At 44.4% G+C, this 12047-nt stretch overlaps 1 protein-coding gene across 1 annotated transcript in view; it reads left to right on the top strand.

Annotated features, from left to right (window-relative positions):
- LOC126291709 (PE-PGRS family protein PE_PGRS5-like) overlaps window positions 1-12047 on the top strand; it is a 127991-nt gene that overhangs the window by 76975 nt on the left and 38969 nt on the right. Inside the window, exon 2 of the mRNA XM_049985365.1 lies at window positions 10413-10690. Coding sequence (XP_049841322.1) covers window positions 10413-10690 — 278 coding nt within the window. The remainder of the gene's footprint in view (window positions 1-10412; window positions 10691-12047) is intronic.

A 12047-nucleotide genomic window follows, 5' to 3' on the forward strand; every position in this document is an offset into this window, starting at 1 on the left:
TGTTGTGATGCCTCGTGTAAGGAGGAGAAATGCGTACCATCATGTTCCCGACTTTGATAAAGGTCGGATTGTAGCCTATCGCGATTGCGGTTTATCGTATCGCGACATTGCTGCTCGCGTGAGTCGAGATCCAATGACTGTTAGCAGAATATGGAATCAGTGGGTTCAGGAGGGTAATACGGAAAGCCATGCTGGATCCCAACGGCCTCGTATCACTAGCAATCGAGATGACAGGCATCTTTTCCGCATGGCTGTAACGGATCGTACAGCCACGTCTCGATCACTGAGTCAACAGATCGGGACGTTTGCAAGACACCAACCATCTGCACGAACAGTTCGACGACGTTTGCAGCAGCATGGACAATCAGCTCGGAGACCATGGCTGCGGTTACCCTTGATGCTGCATCACAGACAGGAGCGCCTACTCAACGACGAACTTGTGTGCACGAATGGCAAAACGTCATTTTTTCAGATGAATCCAAGTCCTGTTTAGAGCATCATGATGGTCGCATCCGTGTTTGGGGACATCGCGGTGAACGCACGTTAGAAGCGTGTATTCGTCATCACATACTGGCGTATCACCTGGCGTGATGGTATGGGGTCCCATTGTTTATGTGTCTCTGTCGCCTCTTGTTCGCATTGCCGGTGCTTTGAACAGTGGACGTTACATTCCAGATGTGTTTCGACCCGTGGCTCTACCTTTCATTCGATCCCTGTTAAACCCTACATTCCAGCAGGAAAGCACGACCGAATGTTGCAGGTCCTGTATGGGCCTTTCTGGATACAGAAAATGTTCGACTGCTGCCCTGGCCAGCATATTCTCCAGATCTCTCACCAATTGAAAACGTCTGGTCAGTGGTGGCCGAGCAAATGGCTCGCCACAATACGTCAGTCACTACTCTTGACGGACTGTGGTATCGTGTTGAAGCTACATGGGCAGCTGTACCTGTACATGCCATCCAAGATCTGTTTGGCTCAATGCCCAGGCTTATCAAGGACGTTATTACAGCCAGATGTGGTTGTTCTGGGTAATGATTTCTCATGATCTATGCACCGAAATTGGGTGAAAATGTAATCACATGTCAGTTCTAGTATAATATATTTGTCCAATTAATACCCGTTTGTCATCTGCATTTCTTCTTGGTGTAGCAGTTTTAATGACCAGTAGTGTATTATGACCGTTGCCGACCCCACGTCTGGTGGCGTTGTGGGCACGTGACGCGTTAACGAAAACATATAAGCGGAGCAGAAACGGACGGGGATCACTCTAGTGAAGATATGGAGTGCAAATCGGGAAATCCATTGAGATAAGCGATTCTGACAAATATCTGGTTATTATTACGCAGATTCTGTGAACGAGTATCTCGAAAACGGTGAATCAGAGCGAATGTTCATGTGCTACCATCGTGAGCATCTATGGAAAGAGGTAGAAGGACAGTGAAACTACCAGTAGGCGCTAAATGGTTGGACGTCCACGACTCTTCACAGAACGCGGGGTGCGGCTGCTCTGTATAGTAGGATAGATGGTGATCTGTGGCGTCTCTGCCGAAAGAGCTCAATGCTGGTGCACGCACGCAACGTTCGTCGTACATTGTTGAACATGAAGCTCTGCAGCAGACCACCCCTATGTGTTCAGACACTGACCCAACGACATTGTCAGTTACTATTGCAGTGGGCACAGGAGCATCGGGATTCGACCGTCGATCAATGGAAATCTATTCGGGTGAATCACGTTTTCGCCACACTAGGTCGATGGTCGCATCCTCAAACGCCGCCATCAGTGTGAACGGCAGCCCGAGACGTGCAGCATGCCACGGACTCAGTCTGGTGTGAGCAGTATTATGCTACGGGAGACATTCTCCTGCACTTGCATTATACTTGTGGCAGTAATCGAAGATACGCTGGCAACTGCGAACCACCAACATTTCTTCATGCTTGAGTTCTTCCGCGACAGAGATGTTATCTTTCAGCAATATAACTGTCCGTGTCGGAGCCAGAACCGCGCTACAGTGGTTTGAGGGGCATTATAGTGAACTCAAGTTGACCAAATTCACGACCCGTTATTTACTCGAATTATATGAGCTGTGTGTAGACAAGGTCACATACTTCCACAAAGCTACCAAAAAACTGTCGGATCCCTGATACGCCGACGCAGTGCCGTATTTCGTTCCAAAGACGGACAAACAAGTTGTTAAGTAGATGGTCATAATGTTTTGGCTCATTGGTGTACAACGAGCATGGTGCTGATGTTGGTAATGCAGCTAGCTGTTTGTATAGAACTATATTGTGAATCAGAATGCAACAGCGCGAACGTTCACCGCCGCACCAATTGTCTGTTAGATGTGCTCGACGCGAGGTCAGTAAGTCCTGTCTGCTGCCGACTTCACTATAGAGGCCGAAAAAGAGGAGTAATGAGGTGTAGTACGATTTTCTATTGCGGAAGGTGTGTCAGAAAACGAAATTCTCTCGCCCGAATGCCTGCTGTGTATGACCAACACAGTAAGTCGCGTGTGCGTGTGTTTTTGCGGGGAAGAAACAATTTCGAGGAGTCGGGTGTCACGGAAATACGGCAGCCGACCAGGGCAGGCTCATAGTGTGATAACCCCTTGCACTGCGATGGAACAGTTCTTATGCTTTTGTGTAGTAAACTGTCACTACTTACTGTGATATGTAAAAGTGACAATCTTAACAGATAATTTCACTCCTTGTGCTGTGCTTAGCTGGCCGCGGTGGCCGTGCGGTTCTAAGCGCTTCAGACTGGAACCGTGAGACTGCTACGGTCGCAGGTTCGAATCCTGCTTCAGACATGGATGTGTGTGATGTCCTTAGGTTAGTTAGGTTTAAGTAGTACCAAGTTCTAGGGGACTGGTGACCTAAGATGTTAAGTCCCATAGTGCTCAGAGCTTTTTTTTTTGCTGTGCTTAAACTAAACAAGAAGTAGATCTTACAAGAGGAGGCCACAGCGTTGGGATCACAGATTAACTTCAAACTTTGCACACCTTCTGTGGGCCATTAAAAGAATATGATGTGCAAGTAGTAAGGTGCACCATTCTGGTAATTCCGAGAAAATCGCAGGAGAAGTTTTGCGCGTCTATTATACACCTAATCTTCCCGCCAGATTAGCAGAGAGTGCTAATTATCTGCTTCCTGGACTCTGGCAGGCGCGCCGGCCCCAGATCGAATGCATCTGGCGGATTAACGACGAGGGCAGGTGTGCCAACCAGCCTGAATGTGGCTTTTAGCCGGTTTTTCACATCCCATTAGGTGAATGCCAGGCTGGTCCTCATGTCCCGCTTCAGTTACACGACTTGCAGACATTTGAAAAACGTTCGCACTATTTCATGGCTTACAATGGATGCAGATAGTTGGGGTACACTAATTCTGTCCCAGGGGGTATGAGGTGGCGGCAGGGGTTGGGGGGCATCCGGCCACCCTCCAGCACTAATATCGCCAAATCCATAGTAACAAGGCCCCAGCAAATGATGATGATGATCATCATCATGTGCCTAATATATGTGTGCGAAAGTGCTGTGTGTTAGTTTTCCTGGGGGTCAAGTTACAGATTTACAACAAACTCTTAACACCTACCTTACATGCCCCTACTGAGTCCACAGAGGGTATCATGATACCCATTTCAAAACCAAGTGGTGGTCGTAGACCACAAGACTTTTTTTTTTGGTCATCAGTCTACTGACTGGTTTGATGTGGCCCGCCACGAATTCCTTTCCTGTGCTAACCTCTTCATCTCAGAGTAGCACTTGCAACCTATGTCCTCAATTATTTGCTTGACGTATTCCAATCCCACTCTTCCTCTACAGCTCCCTCTAGTACCATGGAAGTCATTCCCTCATGTCTTAGCAGATGACCTATCATCCTGTCCCTTCTCCTTATCAGTGTTTTCCACATATTCCTTTCCTCTCCGATTCTGCGTAGAACCTCCTCATTCCTTACCTGATCAGTCCACCTAATTTTCAACATTCGTCTATAGCACCACATCTCAAATGCTTCGATTCTCTTCTGTTCCGGTTTTCCCACAGTCCATGTTTCATTACCATACAATGCTGTACTCCAGACGTACATCCTCAGAAATTTCTTCCTCAAATTAAGGCCGGTATTTGATATTAGTAGACTTCTCTTGGCCAGAAATGCCTTTTTTGCCATAGCGAGTCTGCTTTTGATGTCCTCCTTGCTCCGTCCGTCATTGGTTATTTTACTGCCTAGGTAGCAGAATTCCTTAACTTCATTGACTTCGTGACCATCAATCCTGATGTTAAGTTTCTCGCTGTTCTCATTTCTACTACTTCTCATTACCTTCGTCTTTCTCCGATTTACTCTCAAACCATACAGTGTACTCATTAGACTGTTCATTCCGTTCAGCAGACCATTTAATTCTTCTTCACGTTCACTCAGGATAGCAATGTCATCAGCGAATCGAATCATTGATATCCTTTCACCTTGTATTTTAATTCCACTCCTGAACCTTTCTTTTATTTCCATCACTGCTTCCTCGATGTACAGATTGAAGAGTAGGGGCGAAAGGCTACAGCCTTGTCTTACTCCCTTCTTAATACGAGCACTTCGTTCTTGATCGTCCACTCTTATTATTCCCTCTTGGTTGTTGTACATATTGTATATGACCCGTCTCTCCCTATAGCTTACCCCAACTTTTTTCAGAATCTTGAACAGCTTGCACCGTTTTATATTGTCGAACGCTTTTTCCAGGTCGACAAATCCTATGAACGTGTCTTGATTTTTCTTTAGCCTTGCTTCCATTATTAGCCGTAACGTCAGAATTGCCTCTCTCGTGCCTTTACCTTTCCTAAAGCTAAACTGATCGTCACCTAGCGCATTCTCAATTTTCTTTTCCATTCTTCTGTATGTTATTCTTGTAAGCAGCTTCGATGCATGAGCTGTTAAGTTGATTGTGCGATAATTCTCGCACTTGTCAGCTCTTGCCGTCTTCGGAATTGTGTGGATGATGCTTTTCCGAAAGTCAGATGGTACGTCGCCAGACTCATATATTCTACACACCAACGTGAAAAGTCGTTTTGTTGCCACTTCCCCTAATGATTTTAGAAATTCTGATGGAATGTTATCTATCCCTTCTGCCTTATTTGACCGTAAGTCCTCCAAAGCTCTTTTAAATTCCGATTCTAATACTGGATCCCCTATCTCTTCTAAATCGACTCCTGTTTCTTCTCCTATCACATCAGACAAATCTTCACCCTCATAGAGGCTTTCAATGTATTCTTTCCACCTATCTGCTCTCTCCTGTGCATTTAACAGTGGAACTCCCGTTGCGCTCTTAATGTTACCACCGTTGCTTTTAATGTCACCAAAGGTTGTTTTGACTTTCCTGTATGCTGAGTCTGTCCTTCCGACAATCATATCTTTTTCGATGTCTTCACATTTTTCCTGCAGCCATTTCGTCTTAGCTTCCCTGCACTTCCTATTTATTTCATTCCTCAGCGACTTGTATTTCTGTATTCCTGATTTTCCCGGAACATGTTTGTACTTCCTCCTTTCATCAATCAACTGAAGTATTTCTTTTGTTACCCATGGTTTCTTCGCAGCTACCTTCTTTGTACCTATGTTTTCCTTCCCAACTTCTGTGATGGCCCTTTTTAGAGACGTCCATTCCTCTTCAACTGTGTTGCCTACTGCGCTATTCCTTATTGCTGTATCTATAGCGTTAGAGAACTTCAAACGTATCTCGTCATTCTTTAGAACTTCCGTATCCCTCTTCTTGGCATATTGATTCTTCCTTACTAATGTCTTGAACTTCAGCCTACTCTTCATCACTACTATATTGTGACCTGAGTCTATATCTGCCCCTGGGTACGCCTTACAATACAGTATCTGATTTCGGAATCTCTGTCTGTCCATGATGTAATCTAATTGAAATCTTCCCGTATCTCCCGGCCTTTTCCAAGTATACCTCCTCCTCTTGTGATTCTTGAACAGGGTATTCGCTATTACTAGCTGAAACTTGTTACAGAACTCAATTAGTCGTTCTCCTCTTTCATTCCTTGTCCCAAGTCCATATTCTCCTGTAACCTTTTCTTCTACTCCTTCCACTACAACTGCATTCCAGTCGCCCATGACTATTAGATTTTCGTCCCCCTTTACATACTGCATTACCCTTTCAATATCCTCATACACTTTCTATATCTGTTCATCATCAGCTTGCTACGTCGGCATGTATACCTGAACTATCGTTGACGGTGTTGGTCTGCTGTCGATTCTGATTAGAACAACCCGGTCACTGAACTGTTCACAGTAACACACCCTCTGCCCTACCTTCCTATTCATAACGAATCCTACACCTGTTATACCATTTTCTGCTGCTGTTGATATTACCCAATACTCATCTGACCAGAAATCCTTGTCTTCCTTCCACTTCACTTCACTGACCCCTACTATATCTAGATTCAGCCTTTGCATTTCCCTTTTCAGATTTTCTAGTTTCACATTCAAGCTTCTGACATTCCACGCCCCGACTCGTAGAACATTATCCTTTCGTTGATTATTCAATCTTTTTCTCATGGTAACCTCCCCCTTGGCAATCCCCTCCCGGAGATCCGAATGGGGGACTATTCCGGAATCTTTTGCCAATGGAGAGACCATCATGGCACTTCTTCAACAACAGGCCACATGTCCTGTGGATACACGTTACGTGTCTTTAATGCAGTGGTTTCCATTGCCTTCTGCATCCTCATGTCGTTGATCATTGCTGATTCTTCCGCCTTTAAGGGCAATTTCCCACCCCTAGGACAAGAGAGTGCCCTGAACCTCTATCCGCTCCTCCGCGCTCTTTGATAAGGCCGTTGGCAGAATGAGGCTGACTACTTATGCCGGAAGTCTTCGGCCGCCAATGCTGATTATTTATCAAAGTTTAAGCAGTGGCGGGGATCGAGCACGGGACCAAAGACGTTTTGATTATGAATCAAAGACGCTACCCCTAGACCACGGGGTATGTGGCGCTCCCATATACAACAACAACAAAAAAGAAGAATGAAATAACATAATAAATAAATAAATAAATAAATAAAAACTAATTATGTTAAAATTTTCATATCTCCCCTGTGGTTCCCTTTCCTTTATCCTTTCTCGCCCCTTCATAGCTCTAGGATCGTCGTATAGGGAGTAGGACTAGATAGGGTCCAACGCCCTAAAAAGTGGTTTTTTATATTTAGGGCAAAGGTGGTAGTGGCAATTTTCCTTCTTTATTTTTGAATCACTTTTATACTTTTCAGGGGAATTAATTAGAAAAAAAAGTGGTTAGCGTTTGAGCAACGTAAGACGAACGTGAATAGAAGACTGTTCGACTCCCACTCCAGCCTAAATTTTGATCTATATTTTTTTCATCATTGGTCATGTTATTTAATATATATGACATGTGAGAGGTAATATAATTTTTTAAAAAAAGCAGGTGTATCTCCATGATGTTCTAGTGAATTTCATGTTATTTGACTAGTTACAATTTTTAATTAAATGTAATTATTAGAACAAACATTTTCATAACTATCGACAAGTAAACAAAGAAACACGTAGAGTTTTACTGAAAACGTATGCCTGTCATGAATTGCGAATTCTCTTATACTTGCAATCTGGTAAGGTACCCGGAATTACTTTCCACTTTGGCGTTTCGAGCTGCAGTCACCATTTGGTACTTAATCTGTGTAGTGGTAAGACGTTGCTAATGTAGCAAGAACGAATAGAGTAGGTGCAATTTTTTTTAATATCACAGAATTTACACTTTTACTACAAAACTGAAGGTGACTGCCTGTTCTTCGGCTACTGCAGAGAATGAATGCCATGAAGATTCGAACCGTCGCTTCGTGCACATCCCTCTTGCAAAGCGCGAAGACTAACCACTTTTTTTTATTCTTACTTCGTTTGTTACATTTGTTCGGAATGGATGTCCCTTGGCAGCTAACCCTCTGACTGATCCACCAGATCAATAACAAAAAAATCAATAGTATTGGCATAATGCTTACTACCTGAGCCCCCATCTTTCTGTTACTCGCTCCTGTGAACGGGAACGCGTTATGCAGATCTTGGTGCCTCTCGCGCCCATCTAGAAAAGATAACCTGAAGATGCCTAAATAAGGTGAAACGAATAGTTAAAAAATAAAAAAAATAAAATTGCAACCAAGACTGTTTTTAACCAATACTGTTAAACACTGGTTTGCTGTTATGCCACATATGGACTGGAAGAACAAAATAAACTAAACATTTGCAGACCTATGTTTATACGAACTTTTTTCTTTAGTTTTACTTGTAGAATAACATATCACATATCTGCTTGCCTTCATGAGTCACCCTGAATACAGTTGCGGAGATAAATAATGTTACTTAAATGTAGCCTACATTTTCTGTAGTCATATTGTCCGCATTTGTATGTATGTATATGTGTGTACGGTTTAAATTAAACAATGAAACATCCAGGATGGAATGTAACAATACCAGAGAAGGAAAGTTACTACTCACCATACAGGAGAGGTGCTGACTCGTAATAGGCACAGTAAAAAGATTCCCACAATTAAAGCTTTCGGTCATTAAGACCTTTGTCAGCAGTACACACACATACACACACGCACACTCACACACACACGCACACACATAGACACACACACACACACACACACACACACACATAAACGCAACTTGCACACACAACTGCAGTCTCAGAGAGCTGAGACCACACTGCGAACAGCAGCACCAGTGGATGATGGGAATGGCGACTGGTTGGGGGGAAGGAGGAGGCTGGGGTGGGGCGGGGGAGGGATAGTATGGTGGGAGTGGCGGACAATCAAGTGTTGCAGTTTAGACAGAGGGCAGGAGAGAAGGTGTGGAGGGGGGAGGGGGTAAGTAGCGGAAAGGAGAGAATATAAAAGACTGGGTGTGGCGGTGAAATGACAGGTGTGTAGTGCTGGAATGGGGACAGGTAGCCGGCCACTGTGGCCGTGCGGTTCTAGGCGTTTCAGTTTGTAACCGCGTGACCGCTACGGTCGCAGGTTCGAATCCTGCCTTGGGCATGGGTGTGTGTGATGTCCTTAGGTTAGTTATGTTTAAGTAGTTCTAAGTTCTAGGGGACTGATGACCACAGATGTTAAGTCCCATAGTGCTCAGAGCCATTTGAACCATTTGGAACAGGAAGGGGGCTGGATGGGTGAGGACAGTGACTAACGAAGGTTGAGGTCAGGAGAGTTATGCAAACGTAGGATGTATTGCAGGGAAAGTTCCCACCTGCACAATTCAGAGAAGCTGGTGTTGGTGGAAAGGATCCATATGGCACAGGCTGTGAAGCAGTCATTAAGATGAGGGATATCATGTTTGGTAGCGTGGTCAGCAGCAGGGTGGTCCACTTGTTTCTTGGCCCCAGTTTGTCAGTGGCCATTCCTGCAGGCACAGCTTGTTGGTTGTCATGCCTACTTAAAATGCAGCACAGAGCTTGCAGCTTAGCTTGTAAATCACATGACTGGTTTCACAGGTAGCCCTGCATTTGATGGGATGGGTGATGTTAGTGAATGGACTGGAATAGGTGGTGGTAGGAGGATGTATGGGACAGGTCTTGCATCTAGGTCTATTACAGGGGTATGAGCCATGAGGTAAGGATTGGGAACGGGGTTGTGTAAGGATAGACGAGTATATTGTGTAGGTTCAGTGGACGGCAGAATACCATGGTAGGAGGGGTGGGAAGGATAGTGGGCAGGACATTTCTCATTTCGGGGCATGAAGAGAGGTAATCGAAACCCTGGCGGAGAATGTAATTCAGTTGCTCCAGTCCCGCATGCTACTGAGTTACGAGGGGAATGCTCCTCTGTGGCCAGACTGTCGGACTTTGGGACGTGGTGGGAGACTGGAAAGATAAGGCAAGGGTGAGAAATTATCATGTGAGTGTGTGTGTGTGTGTGTGTGTGTGTGTGTGTGTGTGTGTGTGTGTGTGTGTGTGTGCATGTGCGTCTACTGCTGACAAGGGCCTTAATGGCCGAAACCCTGATTTGTGTAAATCTTTTTATTGTGCCTAACACAACTCAGCATCTCCGCTATATGGTGAGTAGCATCTTTCCTTCTCTGGTATTGTGTGTATGGTTTGATATTTTTCGTCTACATTGAACTTCCAAACTCTATAGAAGTATGATGGGAAGATTTGCATGATTTTGAAGTAATACAAGAGTTCTGATACTGTCTGATCCCACTGGGATTTTTGCTAGGACTGTAGATATGTGCCTCTAAATATATGAAAAATTAATAACTTAAACTACTTTCTCTAGATGTAATTAAAACTTTATGACTTTCCCTCGTAGATGTGTGCTTACTAGTTTAATGAATGGATGTGATAAGATGCCACTGTATTAAGACTGATACTGGGAGTGAAGTAAGAGTGATGTCCTGTGGTGTTTCAGGTGGTGATGGTGTGTTTGGTGGCAGTGGCGGCGGTGCTGGCTCAGGACGAACCACTGGACTCTCAGCAGCAGCTGGACTTCACGCCTTTCACTGGGCCAGGGTCAGGTGGGGGTGGGGGAGGTGGTGGAAGAGGGGAAGGCGAGGGGGGAGGGGACGAGCAGCAGGCAGGGTCTTCCAGGCAGGGAGCGGTCGCTGCCAATGGTGGTGGGAACGGAGATGGAGGTATCAGTGCTGGGGCATATGGCACTGTCAGCATCCCACCCCCACAGAACAACAGGTGAGCTGCACAGGCCCAGCAAGTCATCTTCTTCTAGCCTCATCTGAAACAATCCTCTACTGCATCAGTGAGACATATGCTGACGTTCCGAAAGTATGACCACTACTCTCTGCGATATTTAATGGCATGTTGTGCTGTTGTTCACTTGTGATGTGGTAAGGAAAGTATACAGGGCGTTTATAAATTAGTTATACAAAAGTAATCTTTAATTCTCAAAAGGGTAAATAGCTTAAAGAAATGTTTGATACAGCTTTGAATGCAGTATATCTTCAAGTTTTATTCCCACCTACCATTGTTAGTTCCTGTCATTCCCGCTAGGTGGCGAATTTACTCCAGCCATAATCATGGCGTCATACAAAGGTTCAAAGTGTTTGCAGTGTTGTTCGTTTTCAGTGTTACAGTGTTTCATGAATCCAGATCCAGTGCTACAGTTCTGAGACAATTCACAAGTGAATATTACAGACCGCCACCTCAAACACAAGTTGTTATTAATTGGTACAATCGTTTCACGAAAACCATCTGTTTCACATAGGATGCCAGGTTAGGGTCGGCCAGCACTCTCTGGCACAGTAATTGAACAAGTATGGCACACTTACATTCGTTGTTCAGGTAAATCAATGAGATGTGCCAGATTAGAATTGGATATACCAAGTGTTACAGTTTGGAAGATATTATGGAAGCGCCTGTCATTCAAACCCTACAAATTGGGACTGTTGCAAGCTTTAAGACAAAGTGATAAAGAAAATTAAGCTTAGTTTTGTGTAGAAATATTTAACAAAATGCAGACTCAAGATGATTTTCTTGATAAAGTTGTGTTCAGTGATGAAGCCACCTTCCATATGTAGTACAGATATGGGGTGAGCAGAAACCATGTTACTTAATCAGACATATGTGGGACTTGACTAAGGTAAATATTTCATGCCTAGTAAGCTGTGAGATGAATTATGGCCCATTATTTTTTGTTGAGCCAACTGTAACTGGCACATCATACATCGCCATGCATGAACACTATCATTACAATAGGATATGCACACAGAATTAACTTTCCAGCAAGATGGCGCACCATCACATCATCACTGTGAAATTGTCACATAGCTCCATAGATACTTGTATTCGACATAGTGGAACAATATCCTGGTCACCAAGATCACCTGCCTCAGCCTCATAGGACTTCTGTTTATGTGGGTACATCAAGGACAGAGTGTTTGCTCCTCCCCTTCAGGGAAACATCAATGAGCTGCGACAACAGCTAACACAAGCTGCTGTCACCACACATCAAGATTTACTTCATAGCATTTAGTAGGAAACTGATTACAGATGGTATATTTGCTGTGTTACAAAAGGCACCCACAGTGAG

This window comes from Schistocerca gregaria, chromosome 9 (assembly GCF_023897955.1).
Source record: "Schistocerca gregaria isolate iqSchGreg1 chromosome 9, iqSchGreg1.2, whole genome shotgun sequence".
NCBI lineage: Eukaryota > Metazoa > Arthropoda > Insecta > Orthoptera > Acrididae > Schistocerca > Schistocerca gregaria.